Source organism: Nicotiana tabacum, chromosome 20 (genome assembly GCF_000715075.1).
Source record: "Nicotiana tabacum cultivar K326 chromosome 20, ASM71507v2, whole genome shotgun sequence".
Classification (NCBI taxonomy): domain Eukaryota; kingdom Viridiplantae; phylum Streptophyta; class Magnoliopsida; order Solanales; family Solanaceae; genus Nicotiana; species Nicotiana tabacum.
In genome coordinates, this window is record NC_134099.1 from 163683090 (window position 1) to 163708993 (window position 25904).

Below are 25904 nucleotides of genomic sequence, written 5' to 3' on the forward strand. Positions count from 1 at the left end.
CCGTTTTACATAATGGCATGCAACCACCGCGGTCCTGCCACGTTTTACCGCGACCGCGGTGGCGAGGCAGTGTTCCAGCGATTTACCGGGGTCGGGACTGCGGCCGCGCCAATCGAGACACGGTGGACGACTTGGGAAGTCGTTTTTAGCCCTATTTCGTCCCTCACAACCCCAAAACATAAAAACTTGCTCTACAAAGGAAAACTCTCAAAAACCTAACTCCTCAAGTGTCTCTCCACCACCCAAGGTAAGTTCTAATGGTGATTCTATATTTATTTCAATTTCTCAACATCTTATTAACATGGGTAAACCCTCCATATCATTAGATATTTTATTGGAACATCATTGATGAGAGAAGAAACCCTAGAACTTGAATTTAAGGAGGTTGAACTTCAAAAAGGTAATATCTTCACCCTCTAGTTGATTCTATCATTGAATTAATGATTATAGACTCTATTTCATGAGATATGAGTTGATGGGTTTGATAGAAAAGCATGAACAGTGATAGGTTTGGGTTGTTGATAGGTTATTATTGGTTATGGGTGTTGATTATCTTATAGGTGATAAAGAATAATGTTGTTTATAACCATTTGAGACTTTAGAATTTATCTAAGAGCAAGAGAATGGGTTATTGGGTGTAGAAATACCATTAATAAGGGATATGAAACTTTATGTCATCGAGTGTTTGATAAAATGCCTAAGTGACCAAAACATGACTATTGTTGCTAATTTGGAATCCCTTTGACTTGTATTGATATAGATTAAAGTTGAAAGGGTTGGCGAATGTTGTATTATGCTCAAGAGCAGGAAGTTAAGATATGTGAGGCTAACTCTCTATGTCTGGGAATTTTAATGATTCTCCCTACACTACATTTCTTTTACGACGTATCAATTGCCTCAGAAATATAGTTAAGCCTAGTTTATTGAATAGTTGTAGGACTTCTATTCTCTAGCTTCATAACTCGTTCATACTTTCATTCTGAACGTTGTGAGCTCCGTTTGTATTCAATATAGACTTGGGTTTGATGTCCCTAAGTCTCAGTATAGCTTACTCAGCATGCCATAAACAGTTGAAGTTTCAGTGTTCACAACCAGTTCAAGAATACATGTCTCATTCTAGTCCTATTCAGTATTCCAGTATTATGTAACTCAGTATGATTCAGTATTTTAGTATAATGTAACTTAGTGTGATCCAGTATTCCTGTATCATGTAACTCAGCGTGATTCAGTATTTCACTATTATGTATTGCAGTATGATTCTCAATTCCTAATTTTAAATATCTGAATGTCGAACACCTGTATTTGGGCCTGATGCCGTAGTTAATGCTTTATGCATCTTTGGGCCTCAGGCCGCAGTTTATGCTTTATGCATTTTGGACCTGAGGTCGCAGTTATGTATACGTATACTTGCGCCCGAGGCCGCTGCACATATATATATTGGGCTTGAGGCTGCAGTTTAATATTCAGATAAACAGATTGTTCATCATTCAGAAGAAGGAGTATTCATATCCTTACTTCCTTTGTTTAGTTCAGTTATTAGGTATCATTTCAGTGATCAATTATCAATTCTCAGTTATCAGCATTTATAATTCTTTCTTTCGGTTGCTTTACATACCAGTACAATTCAAATGTACTGACGTCCCTTTTGCCCGGGGCCTGCATCTCACGATGCATGTAATGATTTACAGGTTGATGATTCAGAGCGCTAGGATTCTCGTACCAGCTATTTGGTGATCCCCAATTCTTTCGGGGCATTATCATTACTACAGTCTTCAGTATTCACATACAGTTTGTATTTTCAGTAATCAAATAAAGGCTTCATAGACTAGAGTAACAGTTAGACAAAGTCACGGGCTTTTCATATTAAGCTATGTTGGCTACAAATATGTTTCAGAATTGTATTAATATTTCCGCACTTTGATTTATATCATCCAGACTTTCAGTATATCAGCATGTGTTAGTTTATCTTCCGCATTCAGTATGTTATGATACCACATGTTGATTCAGTCAGCCAGTTGGTTTGCTCGGTCACATGTAGTCAGGCACCGAGTGTCGTGTTACGTCCAGGCCCAGGTTCGGGGCGTGACACTCTCAAATTAAATTAATTTACAAAATTAAGCTAATTATCTAATATAATATTTACAAAAATTAATTGCTCCTAAATTTTTTTTAAAAAAAAAAGGAAATTACTAATTTAAAATTAAAAGGTTAAAATGTAAAAGTAAGTCATTTTTGTGATTTTTATTTTTAATAAAACAAATAATTAACTAATTAATCCTAAAAATATGAAAATGACACATAAATGCAATGCATGGTGTTTTTTGCATTTTCATGATTTTAACAAAAATAAACATGCACAGAAATGCAAACAATTAGTACAAATCCCCACAAAATCCTATAAAATTGTAAAAAAGGAAAAAAACTGTTCTATGTATTTTATGGGAATAATTCCTATAGGGCAAAAATCACGTGCTCACAGTTTGCATTCATTTTTCTGTTATTGATTTCAATATTAATCTGTTTTCTCAATTTGTGTCAAATTATATCACGTATCTTTAAAACCGTGTATAAATTCATTTGTTATCGGATTTTGAGGGTAAACAACCTTGAAGGTAGAGAGCATAGAATATAAGAGTAAATGCATCTAAATTTATAACGCGACGAGAGCGTGGATTTCCTTTGGAACTAAACAATTATATGTTGGTTAAGCTTACAATAACAATAACATAAAAAAGTATTTCTTTTCATGATATAAAAAAAATAGTTTCTTTTATTTCAACAAAATGATATAGTAAAAACCATTTTCTTTCTTTTTAGTAAAAATAATATTTCCTTTTAATGTTGTAGAAAGATTACTTTCTTTTTCAACCAAAAAAAAAGTATCTTCTTTTTAATTATAGCACACAAATTCCAATGTTGTTTTTGCTTAAAAAAATTAAAGCACCAGCCCCTTTAGGTTTGTGTGAATTTTTATAAGAATAATTAAATTCTTTAAAAAATAAAAATCCTAAAAATGTTGGGTATTTGGGAGGGGGAGAGGAGAGAGCACAGGAAACATTTAGACTTGGGGGAAGGGTGGTGAGGAGAGCAGCATAAAAAATAATTTTTCAAGAAAATATTTTCTAATTTCTAACCAAACACTAAAAAAAAAAATTCTGGCCATGAAAACTTTTTCTAGAAAACATTCCTTCATACCAAACACACCCTAGATGAACAAACTAATCAACACCGTATTTGATTGAGCAAGAGTTTTGCTTCCATCCCGCGAAAGTGTTTCATAGGTAAAAGACAACCTAAATTAGACAACATTTATCACGACATGTTTGATTTCTTATATATGAAGAGATATCTCTAAAAGTACCAGAAAGGCATATTCACAAAAAATAACTTGAGATATAGAATGTTTGATCATTCATATTTTTAAAAAGGAGCAGCTCTAATGTACATATTTGCAGCCAAAGTTGATTGTCCACAATTATAATATACAATTCCGTATAAATTAGACAACATTGAAATAAAAAAACTTGGCCTCAAGCAATACTGACCTCTCTAACGCAACACTGGGTCACTACGCCCACGAAATCGAAGAATAACCTTTCAAGGGCAAAAGCTGGTGCCCTATGCATTGTATATTAAGGAAAGTTAGAATGGAGATGGGGTAGGGATAAAACAAAGAATTGGAGAAAGCAAAACTCTATAGCTATGGAATGTTTTACAGGACCAATAGGAAATGCTAAACAAAAGAGAAGCCAAGAGGGATACTAATCTCTTCCCGCGCTTGCAACGGCACTGTACAGACTCCCCTCCACCAATACTTAAGAAACTCGACAATGGAATTGCCTGTTGGCTCGTTCCTCATGTTGAAGTTGTGCAGAGAGCTGATTTGAAGCAAGCACATGCCTAAGCTATTCTTGTAGACCACGGTAGGACTTGGGAGTCAAAATGGCATGATGGTCTCAGAAGAGGAGTTATGATCCATTTACAGCCATTTCAGGAGATGATTTTGGCGGTATTAACGGATGCTCATCTCCCCTCTGCCTATTATCTGGAGAACTGTGCATGCTTTCAGAAAAACTTTTAGGACAAGTTGGTTCTTGGTCGTCATGATTATCCAAATCAGCACTCCCATTATCAGTAGAATTCCCCTTCTCCTCATGGTTGGACTCCACAGACTTCTTGTCTACATCTGAGTATGGACCATCTTGTGCTGTACTTACTGTCTTTTTAGAGGGCAAAACTGCTTGACTTAAGGTTGAGCACAAAGCAGCGAAAACACCGTCTCGAGACTTTGAGCCTTTAGCAATCCGCTGCAACCTTTTTGGCTCAGGCTCTTCTTTCGGAGATAGCTTTCGTTTCAACGGAAAAGACTCCGCATCTTCATCAGAATTATTAGATTGCTTCCTAGGTGGTGGCTTATAATCTTCATCATCCTCGTCGTCATCATAATCAACAAGTGCCCCAGATCTAAAGCAACAATGAGTGTCTCACAATATGTTCTCTCAATTTAATAAATCTAGATTCCAGCAGTAACAGCTACTTACCTCACAGATGAGGGGCTTGGAGCAGACCCATTAGGCAAGGCTGGCTGAGCCTGCGCCCTACTTGCATTGGCCACAGAGGCAGACGCAGAATCTTCCTCATCACTGAAGGAATACATATTCAGTGGCTACCATATAAAGTTTTACATGCAAAGAAGTAAAAAGGCATACCTGTCTTCATTGAAATATTCTTCTTCTTCTTTCTCTAAACCACGCTCATTAACTCTTTTCCTAGGGTCGTCTAACAGATCGCCAACACTTCTGGTTCCTGAACAATCTAGGGACTAGACCCAAATAACCGATTATGAGCAAAGCATCACTTTCAAGAGAGCGATGGTGAAAAATACGCGCAGGAATGGACAATACCTGCTCATATTTAATTTTCAAAGAGTGAATAGATGTCAACTTTTCAAACTTGACCAGTTCATCCCAGAATGAGTCCACTAAATACTTGAGCAATATCTTCAAGTTATCCTGCATTAAGTCATGTCAGAGCCTAAGAAATAAGAGAAGCCATGTCACACTTACTTTTACACAGTCTAAGCAGGTGAAGGAAATAAGATGCTACCTTACGAATATGCTCAAAAAGCTCAAGAACAGCTGAGTTTAGAAGATTGTAGCGGTCTCCATTAGCAACAAAAGCATCAACCACTGGTTTTAAGAGATTGTGCTTCGCTATGTAATTCATCAAATGCTCATCCTGCTGATCGTACTTAGAAGAATTTGAATATATTCACAAATACACAGAAGGGAAACACTCGGAAATAATGAACATAATATTACACCTTAGTTTCTGCCAAATTTGTAAAAGCTCTACTGCCATGTGAAAAGATATATGAAGAATAGAGAAAAACTCTTAATGAAATTGGTTGGTTATAGAAGTTGACTCACTATATAGGAGTTTAGGTTATGTGAGATAAGGAAAATTTCGAAGGTCTTGGGTGTCTCTAATTTATGAGAATAATTATTAAGAATATTATACACAATATTCTTATTATTATTCTCTTCTTTCAAGAAACTTCAACCGACTTGAAGGACATTTAAGCAGTACAACCAAAAAGAAGGCACTATTTAGCTCTTATCCCCAAAGGATAGAGTATGGTTTCTTCGCAGCCATACACTAAATCAGACCGTTCAGTATAATTTACTTTTATGAACAAAAGAAAAGGAAAAAAAAAAAGAATCATAACTTATAATATTCTGGTCCAAAATTTTGAAACCATTCTTAGAAAGTTACTTTACACTAACGAACCCAAAAAAGAAGATAATGCTTCAATTCTGAATAGTACCTACAAAACCTACAATCTTCCATGTCATTTTAGTAAGCAATTACAACTACTACAGTACAATCATCTACAAATTCAAAGAAGCTCAATGTTTCAACAGATTATCTTTAACTCAATCAGAGTGACATTACAACTACTACAGTACAATCCTCTACAAATTCAAAGAAGCTCAATGTTTCAACAGATTATCTTTAACTCAATCAGAGTGACATTACCTCAAACCTACTAATCTATCTCATTAGTTGTGGTTACTAGAGCGTGGTAAAACATGCATACAGTATACTTATTCACTGACGCAAGTAAAAGTCGCAGGATAAGACATTAGCTAACTAGAGGGTGAAAATTTATCTGTCAAGTGCTGAAAAAAGAGCTTCAAAAATCGTAATATTAAACTTTTTAGCAGAAAATCTTACTTAATATTTTACAAAAATCGGCTCTCAGTGTGTGCATACATGGATGTAACAAGTAGAACCTAGACCTATTTTACAAGAATTGTTCTTAAATTCTGATTCCGCCCTATTCTACCTCTCTGTTGACTCTACATACAATTTTAGGCCAACTCTAATGTCTTGGCAGTTTTACCTAGTTATTATCAGATAAAAACCTACATAAGATCCCAACCAGTTTCATTCGACGTTTGCCAAGTCTATTGGGCCTTCACAGACTCATGAATCACCATAAGACTAACAGAACAAAACAGAAAATGGGGGATCATTAAAAGAAACATTACATGCCCATCTACAGTACTATGCAAAAACATATCTTTTCCTAATGGTCCACAGATCCCCTGTGGATTAGCTGGCCCAACCACAGGTGGTGGACAAGTTCAAAACTCAGGAGAGTACAGACCCACCCTCTACCCTCCAACCACTAAAAGACCAGGATTTAGTCCTAGGTATGGTTCAAAGTCGTGACGTGCTCCTACCACATATCCCGCATTTTAATTCCTTTACTGTTGGTCCGAAGCCTTGGGGGCTGCTTCTCAAAACATCTAAGCTCATTTCACAGGGTAACACATTGACCATAGAGGAGAAATAAATCAAAACTTGAGTCAATTAAGTCATGTCCACAGACAACGTTCTCTTGCTTAAGAGAAGTAAACAACTCACATTGCGCGAAATAAGAGTTCTCATAAATCTAACAGCGGCAACTACCAGGTACTTTTCTTTTCTTCGTGTCAGAAAGAGAACTTTATCTATCACATTATTTAGAAGAAAGTTGCACCTGCGACACAGAAGAGAATCAACATTAAACCAAAGAATCAAATTTAGCATTTAGGAACCAAGTAAAAGCATACCAAGATGAGAAGATTACTTTATTCTATAAGGATGGTGCACGATACAAAAACATAGGAGATCACAAATATTTAGTAGTATTTCAGGCTTGACGCTGCTTTGCTTTTCAGTTCCTCCATCAGAGCACTCCGAGTTACGGACAGTTTCTGCAGCACCGTCTGCCGGGCAGGATGATGTTATAGCATCAATGAGTTGACTTAGGTGCTTCTCGTAGAAAATTTCAACAATGGCCTCTCTCTGGAACAAATTTAAGGAAGATAATCAAGAGCTTGAAGCAAATAAAAGTCAAAATTAGCTGTTGACTAGAGAGAACAACCTTATCCAAATACTGTTATCATTATTTATCCATTTTCCTATAGGTCCTCCCAGCCTCGTTCGTTTAAAACTCATTTGCTAGCCCAAATCGTGCAAAGATTTATCCTTAGAACTTCAGGAAGGAGAAAAAATATGGTGCCAGGATAATGGTTTTTCTACTCCCTCTAGTTTTTAACTGTGTTTCCTCTTCCTCTACAGTTTCTTCCTTACCCTTCCCTTCCCCTAGTTACAGATGGTCAGAATATTGAAATGCAGTTTCCCCGCTTAGAAAGGTCAGACATTATCAGTCAAAAATAGAATTGCGTAAGATGTTCCACTCACCATCACAATACTTGAGAAGACATAAGAAACAAAATTCTAGATCTGTAGGAGAAAAAAGGACATTGTATATATCCATGTTTTAAAAGCCAATCCTGTCATTAACTTGACTAACCTGAATTTTTTGGACAAGATACTAAATTTTAACAGAAAATTAAAACTATTATGGAAAAATCAGAAAAGTTATGGGAAAAGCACCTGGGTTCCTGATGCATATGAATCCAAGAGACTGCGCAGAATTTCAAGAAACTGGCAATGCATGTCATCCCCAAAATCTGTTAGCATACCTTTGACCTGCAAATTTGAAACCATGCTATTATTTACTTCTAGTACCTTGCATGGCAACAAGCACGGCTACCCTCCATTTGAGAGGAATGTAAAGCCAAGGGAAAAAAATGTGAGAGGTAAAATTAACAAGTATCGTCTAAGCCGGAAAAAAAAGGACACGTCTTAGTGCTGCTATTAGGAAAATATCCAGCATATGGAAACAGGAAACATCAAAATGAGAAATGGAGGAAAGACAAACCACCTTCTCCAATTATTTATCTCATGAATCACATACCACATTCACAGCATAGAATAACTGAACATTCTCACACGACAGCAGACGCCTCACAACTTAACATGTTGAAGGGGATAGGCATAAGATAACAAAATCCGTATATTGAAGCACATCCCAACAGTTGAATAAATGTTACATGAAAGAATGCATTTTAGGAGCAGGTAACTAACAGCTAGAGTCACACTGATTTTAATAACCTATGGAACAAGAAAAGAAGAAAAACCTAATCTTTGCTCACCAGAAGTCCAAACAAAGCAAGGCCTTCCTGACGAATTACATAAGATCGCAGAAGATTTGGATCTTGATTTAAGAATAGAATGAGGATGTCTGTCCTGCATCAGTTAGAATCATTTCGGATAAGAACTTCAGGGAAGCGACAACCACAATGATATGCAAAGACAAAAGGAAAAGGAAAAGAAAAAGAGTCTACTTGCTAAAATATAACGATATGGTCCATTACCCCGTCAGAACTAGCTTTTTGTCTTGGCTCTGCAAAACATCAGCTATGATATCGAATATCCCTTCATTAACAAGATCCCTGCAACCATAATAGTATTTGTAGTTCTATCACCTCATTTGCTATAAAAGCAACATAAGATAAATAAATAAAAGGGCAGGCCAGTGCATAAAGCATCTCGTGTTCATGCAGGGTCCGGGGAAGGGTCGCACCCTCACAAAGGTGTGATGTAGGCAGCCTACCCTGATGCAAGCATCAGTGGCTGATTCCACGGCTCGAACCCGTGACCTATAGGTCACACGGAGACAACTTGACCATTGCTCCAAGTAACGGATTCTTCCAATATCAATAGGTTGATTGTTTCGCTCCTCCTTCCAACATAAGATAATTTGGACTGATATTTCATACTAAAGACATTCATGTGTGATGCATACCTAAATAGCCGATGTTGCTGGACCACTTGCAAGCTCTTACTCAAAGTACAAAACTCATGCAAGAAGTGCACCTACCCAAATCCAAGAAAAGGAAACATTCAGTGCAACAATGATGAGACTACAAGTACCCTATCAAGGTCTCCCGCCAAATATAAGAATAAGGAACAGAAAAGTATTAGGTCAAGACGTAAAGTTACTACCATACATTTTAGGGATGGCTGAAAGAGGAATAAGTACATGATTTACCTATTATTATCATAGCTCAATAAAGGATATATTATGAGCTGCCAGGGACAGATTTTTGGATTTTTTTTAAATCAAAAGTCCATCATAGTGATGGAGGAGTTAGGCTTGACTCCAACCTGTGCATTCCAGATTTTTTGGATTTGTGGTGGAAGAAAAGACAATAATTTTCTAGCCTGTCATCCAACAAGCTCAACTACTCTTTGCAATCTCACTACAGGTGAATAGCATAAAAAGTAAATTTTGGAACTAATGTTAGACAGACACTACGATATATAATTCTGCAAATTCTACTCCCACCTGAGTTCGAAATTTTCCTACATTTGCGCCAGGCAACTTCTATATCTAACCAGCACACTCTTTCTAGGCTTAAAAGGGAAAAGGAAGATCTAGCCCTGATGAGAAATTGATTGAAAATATTTTCTTTTATATGGCCAGGATACCAAGAGTTTCGTATTCCACTTGCTTTAAACAATTCGAATGGAAATTAACTAACTAAAAAGAAATCCCTCAGCTTGCTGTTTATAAATAAACCCAAAAAATTCTGGAAAAATGACCCTTACCACCCCCCTCCCACCAAAAAGGAAAAAGATGCAACTACTGAAACGTCTTTAATATAAAGAGAAATGACATCACGCATGGCTTCCATTGAATGATTCACAAAGTCCAATGTAGTGAAATTGTCTTTTGCAACTTAACATTGAGTATTTACAATCTCTGGATTGGGTTATTTATTATATGCAAGCTGATATTCCCACTCCCACTCCGCTCAAGATTAGTAACCTAGACATGAGTCGGGAGAAATCATGAGATCCTGAATTGATCTAATATATGGAAGACCATTGGGATTCATCAGTTAATAAATGACCCATATCAAGAATGGGGAGAGGGTCGGTGATAAGCCAAGGGTAATAAGAGGGAAGAGGCGCTCGACACAATCAATTCCAGGAGGAGAGGGTGGAATGCATGTAATTCTCACCAACCGAGACAAAAAAATACTAGGTTATTTTGCCCATTGACCTAAGCCTTGGTAGACAAATTTACCCTACGCTGGTGAGAGATAGCAGGTACCCCGTGAAATAGTCGAGATACGCGCAAGCTGGCTCGAACACCACCATTACATTAAAAAAAAAAAAGGATGAAAGTAAAGTTGGATTGTGAAAATGACTTTTTAGGAAAACTTTAGGATGCAATTTGTGTATTTTTTTTGTATTTAATAGAATGTGGTTACTAAAGCACCAACAAGGTGCTAATAGAGGCAGAGGAGGAAGATACACACAAGGTGGTGCTTTATGTGAAAGATAGCAGGAGACGGTGTCAACAATTTGTTACGTCATTGTCCTATTGCACACAAGTTATGGTGTATGGTGTGGAATATATTTGGAGTCGTCAGGGAGAGAAGTAGAATAAAAGCAGAAAGTAGCACCCCTAGCGGACATGTGGACATTATGGAGGGAAAGGAACGAGAATGCATTAAAGATTGAAATTCCTTTTGAACAGATTATAGGAATATTTTTGCTTTTTATATATTTTTGGAGCACCTTTAAGATTAAGGTTGGTACTTAAGATTTGGGTGCTCTTTGTAGAGAACCATGTTTGTTTGTAAGGTTCTTTACGTGGTATTCTATCTTGATTGCAGTGTTTCCCCATATCGTTAACAAGAAATTACTCTATTATCATTATCAACGAGTATAAAGAGGGAAAAGATTGCCCTCAAATCTTATGTTTGACCAATTCAATTACTGACAAAACAGCAAGCAAAAGGAATATAAAAGAATGATGATACAACAAAAAAAAAAGATAAGAATCCAAAGACTACAAGGACAAGCAATTATCAGAAGCTGACAAGATAGTGAACAATTAAATGTCTTCTGAGAAAAGAACAAAGAAATCAATTAATAGCTGCAATGCAAGAGAGGAAACAACAATTTTCTTTACCAAATTTTTCTTTGACTCTGCAGATGTAGAAGGCGACTTCAACTTTCCAAACAAATCCTGAATGAAGGTGCTATCATCTTTTAACAGAGATACAACCTATATCAAAACCAAATAATCAGGAGACCATAATAACCACAAGATAGAACATTTTAACTACAGGAGCAAATCTTACAACTGCATTGTTTGAATGGATTATGGAATTAAGGTTTGCAACTGTTGCGTCATCCAACATTCGAGGCAAAATGACATCCTGAATGTTAGTCCCACAAACTATAAGTTTCATTGGTAGTACAGCATGCGGTCTAAAAGCTAATAAAAGAAAAAAAAAAGTATCACCTTCAGATAGCCAACTCGGTATGTTTGATGTATCTTTGAAAGGACTATTGGATCTTTAATAGCTATAGCCTACCACACCCACAAGGGAAACAAGACACTTCAGCAAACATTCCTCGGAAGTCAGTAGGAGGTATGGAGTAGAAAAGAAACATAACATACCTCCTTAAAGACCACATGCTCTTTCAGAAAATTGCGATGATGAACATGAGGAGCATCTGGATCATCTGTTGACCAAAATATGCATCAGGCCGTTCCAAAATAAGATCAACAAGTAAGCAATGAAAGCTTGAAAATGGAAAATAATATTAACTCATCAAACAGATTATTGTTATCCACATACAAGAAACCCAAATTCACAATCCACAGTGCTATACGCGCATCAAGAATGTCCTTGTTATATACAACTCAAAAAACTTCGCCAATAACAATGAAAAGCCCTAAAGTTTCCAACTTCAACAACAATAGAGATTGAGTTCAACATTCTAAAGTATGACGTAAATAAACAAGGATTGTACCTAAGCACTTGGTCTAGTAAAAGTTTTCAGTTTTCAACAAGCACATACCAGAAGAGAAAGCAAGGTCAAACCCCGAAACAGGAGGATTAGCAGCATATCTAAAGAGCACCAAATGAAAGACTCAGTCACCCCTTTTTGCGGATAAGTGACTCAGTTTCTCAAGTAGAGGAGATAATATAATCAAACACTAGTTTACCTTGCGCATATATTCTACCTTTTCTCTTCTACTGTCATCCAATTATCAACCCCCCCACACACACACACACACACACACACACACAAAAAAAAAAAAAAAACTGCTCTTTAAATCAAATAAAACAACTAACAGCATAATGCATAAAAAATTTGCAACTCAGTTGCCAAAACATACATTTACCTTTCACATCTGCAAATTAAACTTTCCACTGAATTGCCAAAACATACATTGATATTTACTAGTTAGGAATAGGCTTTAAATTTGTTAAGACAACTTTTCATATTATTTTATTATTATTATTATCATACATACATATATATATTAAAAAAACTTAATTTCAGTACTACTCTTATTTTATTTTGGTATGATTATGATATGAGTTGAGCTTAAGGAAAGAAGTGAGGATTCATATCGCCGACCCCAACTTTGTTTGGGACTGAGGCGTAGTTGTTGTTGTAGATAAGGAAATTAAAATGAACCATATCAAGCTGAAATTCTAATCATAGAGCTAGCGGCTAACGCTCATGCGTAAAAGAAGCAAAATTGGTTACCATATACCGCAACTAAAATGCAAATATAATTAAGATAGAAGAAAGGAGCGCATCCACTACAGGTCTTCAAGCAATCCTATTAAGATAGAGTTCCATTGGGATCAAAAGAAGTCATTTTAACTAAAAACTGAAAGTAATAAGATAAAAAAACTTACATTCAAGACACCCAATAATATCTATTATCAGCTCATCACCAAATATTTTTTCAAAGATCTGAGAGCTATTGAGCATAACTGCAAAAACCCACTTCATGCTGATTAGTTAACACCCACAAAAACAAGCAGAAGTATTCGCAAAAGAAAAACGGGTGACAAATAGACAATACTAACTGATTCCTCTCACTATTTTGAAAAGAATGTGAAGATTCTCAATGTTCTCCAAATCTTCAGAGATGCTAAATAAATCCATCAGCTTACGGAAAAAATCTTGCTGCAGAAGAAAAAATCCAACTCAGAGTGATTCACCCATGACCCAGAAAACAAATGAATAAACAAGCAAATTTTAGGATGATCCAAGATCAATAAAAAGTGCGAAACACTTCTTTTCTTTTCTTTTTTTGGTGAGGGTGGGGGGGAGGGGGGCATTTTCTCTCGTCTTACATAGATCAGAAACTCCTTGGAGAGTGCACCAAAAACTTGAATAGAGTACTGCACTTTGCATAAAGGATATCACAAACAGCACAAAGGATTCAAAGGCCTCCAGCTATTCCAAGACTGGTATAAGGATGAAAGAGGCAGGGAGGGAAACTGAGGGATCACTAGAGATTACGCCGGAGTTTCGCCGGCGACGGAAAATTCTGTGCAGATCCCAAAGGAGTTATGGGTCTCTGTTAAGCTACCAGGGCCCAGATTGAATACAGTTTGATGGGGAAGAGGGCTAAAGTGGGAAAAATCAGGGGGTGAAGAGTGGTTGAGGAAGGAGCCCTGGCAGTACGAAAGACTAAACTGTACATACAACCACCATTTTAAAGGCACTGAAAAGTTTACCACACCTATCAAAATTGATAAGAAATGGACATTGGGCCTAACTCAACCCCAAAAGCAAGCTCGTGAGGTGAGGATTGCCCAAGCCATATAAAGAGATCAACCATTCCTAAGTCGATGTGCGAGACTCAACAAAAATTTTATACCTAATATATGAAAACAAAGGTAACATCCACTCATGGTTCAGTTTCCATTTTTCCAACTTATCTATAACAGATAATATAGTTCTCATCCCGTTATTGTTAGTGTAATCAATAACTGCTTCTAAAAAGGGAAGACCCAACATCTGCATTTTCAAGATAGGTGATGAATATGATAGCGAACAATTCCTAAGCTGACAAGCTCGAAGCAGTTTCACAACCATTGCCACTCTTGGCTTCTTTGCTACGAGGGAGATATTACTGATGCTAATATGAGGTCACACAACCCTCATTTTAATGAAGATTTATTGTCTGAAAAGAAATCAAGCTTAGAGAGCTGAGAGATTCATGAATCTCACATCATGCAATATTAGTTCTGTAACACGCAACTGATCAGCAATGCCACTCTCCACAACTGTCTGCAAAACAAACAATAAACAACAAATTTTCAGAAATCAGCAAACAGTATGAAAAGATTTACAGCACTCGAAAGAGTATTGCCTTCGCAAAAAATAAAAGAGAGTTTTTCCTATGTTGCATCCCTTATAATGATATTGGCCCTAAACTTTTTACTTTTACAGGCTTTTTTATTTGGTTGGGATGTGGAAGGTACCAAGGAGAGTGTTAAAGGCCTCGAGGTTGCAACTAACCACAAACCTAATAGACATTGGAACTTTGAGAACAACTAATTTTTTCAATAATGTTGGGCGAGCTTGCGCACACCTCAGTTATTTATAGGTACTGAATAACTTAGCCACCAAGGCTTAGCAGATGGGAAGAAATCACCTACTCAGGTCTCCAAGAAAAAAAAAAACACAAAACTTTATTGACCACTAGCCAAACCCTTGGGTGCAACTTTGAGAATAGGTGATCATCAGGGCAATATAAGAAAAAGGCATTTGAACTATTTAAGAAGATAGGAAAAACTGGAAGGTGGACATTCAGATATACCTTTAGTATCTGGGAAAGCGTAGAAAGCTCAACCGGGGGCAACTCCCTCAGGTCACTGTTGACACTATGAAATGTTTCATCTGAAAATAGTTAGGAAGAAAAAAGAAATAAATAAGTAAAATACATAAAACCTTTTTCCGCTAGGTACAAAAAATGAGCCAATAGAAACCAACAATAATTTGTAAAGAGAGCCCGCCCAATGACAGGTGTCCTAGAAGTAGGAGTGAAACTATGTGAACCTTTTTCTGTAATGCATCAATTTACTATTTCCTTTGACATCATACTTATAGTTTTACTCTCTTTTTTCCAGAAACAATCAAGACTACAATATCATGAACCCCAGACTACAATATCATGAACCCCAGACTATCCATTGGAGGATCTCTGATATAGGTGGACAGCAGAACATACAGCCTCAATCCCGTTTCACGTGATAGCCCAGCTTTATGAGGTCAAGATTATCGATTCGTACATCCAAGTTATTTCTTGATAAGGTAAAACTTTATTAAATAAAAGAGATACCAAGATGGTACAAATGCTATTCGTAAATCCAAGTTAATCAATTAATTTTAAAAAAAAAATGAAATATGAACATGAGAAACAAATTTGGTAATAAATATCTGTGGAAGCTAATTTTTACAAATATTTAGTTAAGAGGGAATACAGTAGTAGCAATACATCTATATGTTCAAAGTAATCCTCGTCAAAATGAACACTTCACAAAGAAAATAAGGTTAAAGAAAGAGCTCCACCAGTCAGACAACAATATCCACTTTTTTTAATAAATCATTCTGATTCAAGAGTATCTCTCATGCCATCTCCCAACTCAGCCAGTGGATCATATATCGTCAATAACATGTCTCACATACACTCATCTCAAAATCATCAACAATGCGCCTCACATAAACTAATAATTGTTCCCAACAGAATAATTGACTCGCAATCATAACAACAGCAATTGAAGTGTTTAACAATAGCAACTCAAAAGTATTCGTCGGGGAAAAATTTTATACTAAGTGACAACAAATTGCAATTGACTTTCACATTTCCAGTTTGACAATTGAGTTGGGGACCAAAAGACTTAGCAATCTATGCTAAACCAAGAAGATAAAATTCCATTTCCAACTCAATTAATTGGGAAAAATGGACCGAAATTTTTCAATGTACATACTCCTTATATTTGCATGGGGCCAGAAGTATGACTATCCCGTATCATAATTGCAGCCAAAATTTTAAAAACTCAGAATCATGGGAGCTCAACAATATTCTGTTTTTCAAGAGTATAAAATGATTACGTTAAAGACTTACTGTTAAGACTACTGAAGTGCATATTCCTTTGCACAGTACATATATGGTCCCTACAAAGCAAAAAAAGACATAAGATGTTATTTGCTGATGTTTACAACAGCTTTTAAAAAAACAAGGAGGGAAGTATAACCAAGAAAAAAGGAAATAAATGTAAAAATTTATTTTCCAAAAACTTACCATATATAGGAGCAACCAGTAGTCTCTTGAAAGCTAAGAGCTAGTTCAGTTGAATACTCCGGATCCCTCCAAGAAATAATTGTATCTGAAAGAAGACTATATTATTCTGAAACTGAATAACAACATAATAGAAGTCATAGAAGGGGAGAAAGGGGACAAAACTATGGAGCTTGAGGATACCTTCTTGCTTCCGATAGATATCCTCTGCACTAATACGGTGCAGAAGCAAAGTCTCGTTATCATCTTCATCAAGTACAAGCAATCCTAGTTCTTCCGATCTCTACATCAGCATCCACAATCACAAGCAATAAAATTAACCCCTCTCAATTGGTTCGTATAAATCATTTTTGACAACACAAGCAAAATGGTATAAACTGAACATCAAACATTCTACTAAAACTCACCTCTATATAATCCACAGTTACATGCCCTGTCCCTTGATCATCCCATTTCCCATCGTCATTAAGACGGTAGACCTTTACACGCTGCAACATAGATGGGACAAAGGTTAATCTTACAAAATTAAATTAATATGGGAAAGTAAGAAAGACCAACTGCAAGGCCAAATATATTAGTAGTCAAAGCTGCTTAGGATTGTTCATCAGCCTGTAACGAAATCATAGTTGGGAAAGGGCAGGAAGGTTCTTTGTTTTTCACTTTTTTGTTTTGTGGAAGGTGGGAGGCAAGGTAATTCTCATAAAAAATACAGAGATAAAGATACAAGAATGTAAAAGAAAATCTACATTGAGTACAGAAAAGCGCACAGAACACAAGATGCTACAAACCGCACAAGTATTCCAAAACCTCCTGCACACCGGAATTGCAGACGAAGTTTCAGCTGGTAACAGCAAAACAAACACAGTTCCACTCATGCAACCAATTAGCGCCTTAATCAACTTTAATACATCTTTCTAAATGAAAAAAATGTGATAGATCTTTTCATTTCTGCACAAAACTGGACAGAGTTTCCCACCGTAGATTCCCCTTAATAGTTATTTGAACTTTGTTAGCTCCTTAGTATTAGCCTCAACATTTGTATTGGAGCTAGCATTATTCCTTTTTTGCTATAACTCTGTTGTAACTATTAAGCATCTTCTTGATGCCAGCAATGAAATCAATTGCTTCATCAAAATAAACTGGACAGAGTTTAATACCAATATCTTTTATTTTTTATTTTAGAAAATGTAATTGCAGTTTATAACCCAATATCACATCCAAAAGAATAAGATTACTTGCTATGCGACAAATATCAGATGGTAAAGTCACTTGGTAATAAGAATAGGAAGTGCAGTAACATCTACTTTTCCAAAGAACTACCGCAGCAATGCCAAGATACTATCCTACATTGGCATAACGTCACCTCCAATGGAATCTCGACTGATGCAATCCATTACCAATCTGCAAATGCTATACTAAACTTCGCTCGTACTATCCAATATGTTGATTGACAAACCAATGATGTTGTGTACCAATCAGTTAGAGTAAGCTATGTAGATCGTCTATATTCATTGGCTCATCCCAATACTACATAAAACTCCTTTTAAGAAATTTAAGAAAAGTTGGCCCTCTAAATCAATCTCAACTACTTGGTATCACCTATATAGATTCTTTAATAAATGGTATTCTACTCTAAGCTAAGTTTGCATTAATTCCGAGAGATTTTAGGCCTTCTGAGACAATTACAATGTGTGACCTTAGGTTTTCTTTGTCTCCATTTATTACCTTTTTTAATAAGTAACGAAAACACATCTCCTTTTTACCTTCAACCATCATATTCTTCTATAACTACCAAGTACCAACCAATGGATATGGAAATCTATGCAAGATATGACCAAACAATCTCGAGTGACCTTATCCGATGTTTTCCTATGTATTCGCTCTTAGCATCCTCTACTAATAGCGTACATTTTAATATTCTTTGTTGATAAATAAGAAGACAACACAAAACTTCTCGTTGTCGATAAAGGATCATATCTAATATTGTACGGACTTGTACCATTGCACACCTATCTTCTTTTTCTGTTTTGATAAGTAGGTAAAATTTTATTAATGTAAACATACGAGCAATAAGCTAATGGTGGACATTACATAATAGGAGGCCCCTTTATAAAAATACAGATCTTAACATCTGCACATTTATGACATTAATCTTGTGGATATATTGGGCCTTGGAGGTCCAACATTTACTCTCATGCAACATTGCTGGTCTCACAAACGTTTTACAAACTTGCATTTCATGTAGTTAGATATTTTTTTGCCATATAGTGGTCTTGTAGTACTCCTCCATTTCAACCATCTTATTCTAATTCAATGTGCTACATCTTCATCTATGATCCATCATACTATTCTTCAGGAAAACTGAGTCCACATATTTAGGTCGTCTGCATTTAAGCACTAACAATCCTAAATAATCTCACTTCACAATCATTTTTCTGATTGGAATTAAACTTGTACTAGATATATTTTTTTGGGTCTTACTTTTTCGTTGGATAGTTTTTAGATGGAGCTTGTTTAACACAAAACAACCTCATCAGAATAGCTTTCCGCTAGCTAACAGGTGATGTATTTGTCAATCCAAATCAAAAAGTATTAATTTATATATTCCTCCACTGTGAAGTTGCAGCAGACTTATGGAGCATGTTTTTCACTATTTTCGGACTAAAATGGGTTATGTCTTTAAGTGTTAGAGATGCCTATGAAAACTGAAATACAAGAAGATCTGGACAATGGTGCCTGCAAGTATTTTTAGGTATATGTTTTGATGGAATCTCAACTTCAAGCTACTCCCTGAAGGGTTAGCTGTGCTTAATCAATTTAACTGGATTAACCTTTCCCCTGTAAATAACACTGATCAATTTTTGGATTTTGTCAGCTCCTTAATCTTATTGGTCTCTCCTTTATATTTGGGCTGACTCAATCTCAATTTCGTAACCTTTGCATCTGCTAGATGGTTTTTGATGATAGAAACGCACTTCAGAAAAAATAGTATCTTATTCTACTTACCCTAAAATCCTCACATAGTAAAGTGCTTCTCTCAGTTCCAACTTTCGGCTGACTACCCACTAATTTAACATTAATCTAATATCAAACTAACTTCAAAAGGTCTGTTGAAGCAACAATAGCACATCTACACAAATACTCAACACTAGCAAGCCAAACTTGTTCAATTTACGCCCTCTTTCAGCCCCTAACACTATTTAATCTCATAGACAAAAGGTATAGTATACTGAATATTGTGTGTCAATATTAAGACAAAAGTAGCTTTGTGCTTTTTCATATTAAGTTTGCTTGCCTGTGCCCTCAGTAATCTAGCAAGATTCGTGATGCGACTGTTCACAAGTTTTCCAACTCTTTCCATATCAGATCCATTGAGAAACAAAACTAACCATCAATGCCAACTCAAATGACAAGTGAGGCTTGCTCAGTTGGTAAAAGCACCTCCACCCATGACCGTTAGGTCCTGGGCTCGAGTCACGCTGGAGGGGAAGTGTGGAAACACTATAGATCCACCTAAATTGGGAGGGGTTTTAAAAAAACCACCAATTCAAACTTGTAGCTAAGTTAGAAGCTTGTGTATCACATTGTAGCAAATCTTAGGTCACTCAAAATTTTGTAAAATCATACTTCAACATCATCCGAAGATAGATTAGGTCTCTCTTATATTTTCCATATCCCATTTCCTTATCTCAAGAGCAAGTTTTATCCATCAGTACGAAATATCCATTTCACTTTCCAAATAACAGGAAAAATCTAATTGCAGACTAATTTTGAAACTTGTGCTTAAGACTTTTATAACTTAAAGAGGACATTCTTAGACACCCTAAGAACAAGAAGAGGTGAAACAAGTTCACTCAAATCAAACCAGCTCTGTTTCACCTGAATGCTTTTTGGAGAAATCTTATTTTTCTTTGGGGCATATGACATTTCCAGGCACATGCATATGTTTCCCGTCCCAAAGGGGCTAAAATATTTACTGATATTTGCTCTATTTTTCCTCCTTCTACAAAAAAAGTGCAAAAGCTGCAATTTAGGAAAACAATTAAGTAAATGATTTTCTCCAAAAAAAAATCCAAAAGATGAGTGCCAGAAACAACTGGTACTCAATCTATTAAAAAATAAAAAATTGAAAAATTCATCAACATAATGACAAGTGGCTGCCTTACCCTACGGCCTACACAGGTTACACAAAAGAGGAAGCAAAAACAACTAAGTACCAGAAACAACTATCAAGCAAGAGCTCTTCCAATTAGATATACAAATCATAAGTTACCCTTGGCGCCAACCGAAAGAGGCTGATTTTTTAATACAGGTCTAGCTTCAGTTAAGATTGATCAGTAACCAGAAGACATAAATTAGTCTAATATAAACTGTAGAAGGCTGGATAACCAGAGCATAAATTACAAAACCCATAAGAATTTAACAGTATAACAAAGCAAGTATAGAAGACTTTTTTTTATGACGCGGTGTTCGGGCAAACTCCCGCACACCTCAGCTATTCCACCGGGTATCTGCTACCTCTCCCTAACACATATACCGGGTAAGGCCCACCAAGAACGTAGAACACATATTGTGCCACCTAACACTACAAAGTACCTTCTAAAAGCAGGGGCATAGCTAGCTCTTCGGTTATGGATTCAGCCAAACCCAGTGGTTTAGTTACAAACACTGTATTTGTCTTAAGAACTCTATTGGATATATACAAATTACATATTAATTTAGAACCCAATAGCTTAAAAATACTAGAATCCCGAACCCAAAAGCTTCAAATCCTGACTCCGCCTCTGTCTACAAGGAAACTGAACCGAAATATAAATACTCGGACATACAGTGCGCAGAATTCCCAGTAAATATCCATTTTTTTAGCTCAGCAAATAGTTAATATAGTCAAAATATAGTGAATATTCAATCCCAACTAGTTCGGGATAAACACTTAATCAATTGTGTAATATATTAATTCCAAATAAAAAAAGAAAAACCAATCACTGTGAAATTAGTGCTAGGGTTAATGCAAAGGTGCGATTTTTTGGAGTGAATTTAAGAAACGAAGCTAACCTGCATCGGATTATTAGTTCCCGTAGACTTCTCTTGAGCACCCATGGAAACTTCTAGAACTCAAAATTCACTGCGCCAGTAGTGTAGATTAGATAGCGAGGAACGACAATTAGGGTTTTTGAGTGGGCACAAAAAGGGGAGAGAAAAAAAGGTAGAAGAGGAAGTATTTGAGGTTTTTTTGAGGTATAGAAAAATTGGGGAATCAATTCAAAACCCTAACCGCCATTGAAATTATTTTGCTCAGTGAATTGAATCTTCTATGCTTCTCTCTCTCTCTTCTTTCTCTCTCTTCTCTCTTTCGTTTTTATTCTCTCGTTTATCTGAAGTGTTTTTCCGTGGCCCGACCTTTGGAACACAGAAGCAGTACATTGGTTAGTTATTAAAATCCTTTATTGCCCTTCATTTACATGAAAATACCGGAGTATGCCACTGCTGTTTAGGGAGGGGAATCTTTATTTCACCTACTCTATTTTTTTTTAAATCATTTACAAGGGTTATTTTTAATAAGCAAATAAATACATAATATGTATTTATACTTCTTTCACTTTATATTTAACTGCATTAAATCACTTAATCATAATAATTTTGTATAGTTTGACGTAAATATTACTCCCTCTGGTCCACAATACGTGATTTTTTTACTGTTTTCACACATATTAAGCAATTCATCTTTTAACATTAATTATCAATAAAATTGATCATATTAACCTTTAATATCTCTCTTTTTTTTGTTAAAGGGCGGATATTTATATAACTACTGACCAAAAATACGTTACACAGTATTGTCATTGCTGGGGTACTGTAGTTCCCCCAACAGTGCGATGTTATGAGATATAAAGTCAATATTACATGCCAGAAAATCTCTAACAACTTCAGTTCCTAGGATGTCTGCCCAAAATACATCATTTGCAAACATCAGAGGAACTGCTAGTAAGCTAAATCTACCCAAAAAATGTTGTCTTTGCTGCTTCTTTTGCCATTGCGTCTGCCACTCTATTCGGCTCCTTATATGTGTGCTTTACCACGACCCTCACCATCCTTTGTATTAACAACCTGCATTCACAAGTCATAGGCTCATATGTTAGGTTACATGTAATTAGCATTTATATTAATTCTACCGAGTCAATGTTGATGTCTAACGGGATCCAATCATTTTGTTCAGCAAGTTGCAGTCTTTTAGGAGAGCTTTCAATTCATCTAAAGTGTTGGTTGTATGTGGTATATTCTCCATATACCCCAATAATCCAATCCCCATTGTGATTCCTGAATACTCCACCTATTCCTCCTATGCATGGGTTACCCATTGCTGCCACATCAGTGTTCAGCTTAAAGAAACTTCTTCTTGGGGGCTCCCATTTTACAGTGATTTGGATTTTTTTTTATGGTTGTATGTTTTACCAACATAAAGTATTCAGTTGCTTTAGAGATAGTGTTGGCGATGCTGATTCTATCTTTTTCATTGTTGAACAAGTTGTGGTTTCTGCATAGCCATATATGCCAGAAACAAAAAGGAATGATGTTTTCCAAGGAATGCGATCATTAAAAGGTGTGTTCCTAAGCTTGTTCCAAGTGAAGGGTCATTGTTGGGATGAAAAGATGGGGTTATATTGCCTACTCTCAATTGAGGCCTTGGATAGTAAGTCTTGCCAGAACTAGGCTGCATTAATGCATTCAAAGAAGATGTGGTCACTTGTTTATTTAAGACTGTGGCAGAAACAACATTGTGAGTTATAGTTAACCCCAATTCTGTGGAGGTAACCTCCAGTAGGTAACCCTTTGTAGGTAAGAAACCAGATGAAGTTTTTGATTTTGTTAGGTGTGTGTAATTTCCAAATCCAATTAAAATTCTCTTCCTCGTCTATTTCGACATTGTTTTTGGTTTTGCTAAGGAAATAGTAGGCAGAGCTGTTGGTGAAGGACCCACTATGAGTCAGTCTCCAGATTAGCTTGTCATCCTTGGTAGGGTTTGGAGGGATGAAGAGAGAATTGATCATGTTAGAAATACTTGAGGGCAGATCCATAGAGATGGTGGAGAGAACCCAAACCCCTAAATTGTAGATAGTGTCTACTTTGGAAATTTCATCATTCTGAGTAAGGGGGTCTTCTATCATGTCCCTAATGGCTAGCTGATTGGGGATCCAAGCATCACTCAGAAAGCTAACATTGTTTCCCTTGTGGACCACCCATGTGATTGCCTTCCTGCAAGTATCACAGCCCTTGAGGATGCATTGCCAGGTGGGAGACTTAGAGTATCTGTCATGACCCATTTTCTGAACAAGCCGGGACTGGCACTCGATCACTAAACATGACCGAGCGAACCATCTCTGCTTATCAAATCTATTATAACTCCAAACCTTATATGTAACAAAGCAATGCTCTAACCAAATACTTTTGATTAATTTTAAATATTTAAATAAATCAACTCCAAAACTTTATTCATAGTAACTACTGAATTACTGCTAAGTTATTATCAAAAACATATGAATCTTAACCCAACGACTATGTCTATGAAGCCTCTACTGATAAACTAACGCACTACTCAGGACATGAGATTTCCTGGCCAGTTCTCTAAGTAAACAAAGAAATAACTAAATAAAGATGACTCTAAGGAATACTTCATGAACAAAAGCGGAGCTCACCACTAGCACTGGAAGAGAAGAAAGTTCTAACCCGTAGCCTTCTCGCCTGCAAAACCGGTTCCTACGTTGTACCGCAGACCAACGTAGGTTCCCAAAAGAGAACGTCAGTACCATCCATTATACTCAGTCAATCTCAACAACAGGGGGGAAAACTTTAATAACATATACATTATGAGCAAAGGTTCTAAATGCATGTAAAACATAAAGCTTATAAGAATAATTATAAATAATTGCATAATAGCAGTTTATAAATATTCTAAAAGAAATTCTTTTCTTTTTCTTTCTTATAAAAAAATTCTTCACCTTATACTTTGTAAGTTCCAACTATCATGACTTAATTCCGTCTCAGTCACCGTGTGATCGGCACGGGTTCGATCCCAACCTGATCGAATAGGCACAATCCACGAGGTGTCACTCGCTTCATGGTTCTCAACGCTCATGTATCATACCTCAGCCTGGCTAAGTAAATTCTCAGCAACAAGACCCTCGGCTCGTGTACTCCCTACTTTGGCACAAGTAGTTTCAGGAAGTCAACGCCTTGGTCAGGACCCTCGGCCTGGACGATGACCCCTTCTCAGAATAAAGGATACTCCCAAAAATCTTTTCTTTCTAAAACTTCTTCTTATGACTTTTCAAGTCTAAATCTTTTCTTTGTAGAACATCATGTACATGCTCATGCTGGTATCCTTAAATATAAAGCATGGCATAAGAATGAAATAAACATGTAAAAGTATTTCTAAAGATTCTTGCTTCTTCATAAATTTTCAACATGAAAATAGCATATAAAAATAACACAAAAATCTGAAAATTTACACACATATATCATAATAAATCATATAAACTTTTGCTAGAACAATTCTAAGTTAATAGGTACTCGCTCGCTCCAATTAAGTAAATATAAACTCTTTTAAGCAATTTATCAAACACCTTACATACGTGCTTTTGTGAGTTAAACCACTTTAACAAAGGGTTATATCAACTCACCTCAAAACTTCTCGAGCCAATACATAGACCCCATACCAATTTATACCCGTCAAATAATTGATTCTACAACAACCAGTGCGTTTTATTTGATTTTAAAGCTTCACATCTAAACATGAAATTTGATGTTGATACAAAGAAAGAAAGGAATTAATTATTCAATTCTTACCTATTACTACTATAGGGTAATTGACAGTAGGGAATTTCACATACCTGAGATCAAGAATTAGTGATTGGTAAGAACCCTAGAATTTTCCGTTGCTTGCGTAAGTACTTTCGCTGGGACGTTCGTCTATTTCTTATACGCAGAAGTCTGCTTGGAGTTTCTTTTTCGTTCGAAGGCATAAGGCTTTAAGCCTGCTTACGCTTTTCAACAGCTTTTATGGGCTTAAGGGCTTTGGTTATTTTGTCCCCTTTTTTTGTTTGTATTTTTAGTTTTTATTTTTTATAACTAAACTAATAATTAATGATACCCACTTTTAATAATTAATAATATTAAAATTATTAATATTCCCTAATTGTATAGCCACTTATTTATAAATATAGATGTAACTCAAAATCACTCACAAGGTTTTAAATCCGTAATAAAAGTATAATTTAAGGAGAAAAAATTTAAATTCTATATTTAGCGAGTCTTGAAATTTATATAAATTTAAGGAGTGTTACAATCTTCCCTCCTTAAAAACATT

General features: G+C 36.1%; 1 protein-coding gene and 1 long non-coding RNA gene across 5 annotated transcripts; both read right to left on the reverse strand.

The window, feature by feature from the left end:
- Positions 1-3394: 3394 nt before the first annotated feature.
- On the reverse strand, positions 3395-21937 carry LOC107829856 (uncharacterized). 4 transcript variants are annotated; one of them, XM_075241073.1, is made up of 24 exons: positions 21596-21937; positions 16948-17028; positions 16724-16823; positions 16544-16628; positions 16367-16416; positions 15059-15138; positions 14467-14526; positions 13314-13413; positions 13140-13217; positions 11882-11946; positions 11723-11791; positions 11559-11636; positions 11387-11482; positions 9206-9276; positions 8775-8852; positions 8553-8646; positions 7951-8046; positions 7139-7356; positions 6934-7048; positions 5107-5238; positions 4905-5012; positions 4710-4822; positions 4542-4643; positions 3395-4464 (listed from the first exon to the last, which is right to left on the reverse strand). In XM_075241073.1, exons 1-24 carry the CDS (start codon positions 21638-21640, stop codon positions 3969-3971), a joined length of 2610 nt encoding a protein of 869 aa, XP_075097174.1. In that variant the 5' UTR covers positions 21641-21937; the 3' UTR covers positions 3395-3968. The 4 variants fall into 4 exon arrangements, with proteins under 4 accessions (XP_075097174.1, XP_075097173.1, XP_016512809.2 ...); XM_075241072.1 differs by having other exon boundaries at positions 5107-5241; XM_016657323.2 differs by lacking the exon at positions 21596-21937 and adding an exon at positions 20420-20558.
- A 443-nt stretch (positions 21938-22380) lies between these two features.
- LOC142174804 (uncharacterized) lies at positions 22381-25558 on the reverse strand. The gene is made up of 3 exons (XR_012703873.1): positions 25429-25558; positions 24235-24295; positions 22381-22648 (listed from the first exon to the last, which is right to left on the reverse strand). It is a non-coding gene; the product is annotated as an uncharacterized LOC142174804 (long non-coding RNA).
- Between the last annotated feature and the right edge of the window lie 346 nt (positions 25559-25904).

Bases quoted from the DNA above. Each gene is read 5' to 3' on its own strand.
- LOC107829856 (XM_075241071.1), bottom strand. From the start codon at position 20,479: ATGTGCCTGGAAATGTCATATGCCCCAAAGAAAAATAAGATTTCTCCA. The intron at 5,242-6,933 runs GTGAGTTGTTTA...AAGTACGATCAG, and splicing joins GAACTCTTATTTCGCGCAAT to CAGGATGAGCATTTGATGAA. The intron at 4,823-4,904 runs GTATTGTCCATT...ATTTGGGTCTAG, and splicing joins TGAAAATTAAATATGAGCAG to TCCCTAGATTGTTCAGGAAC.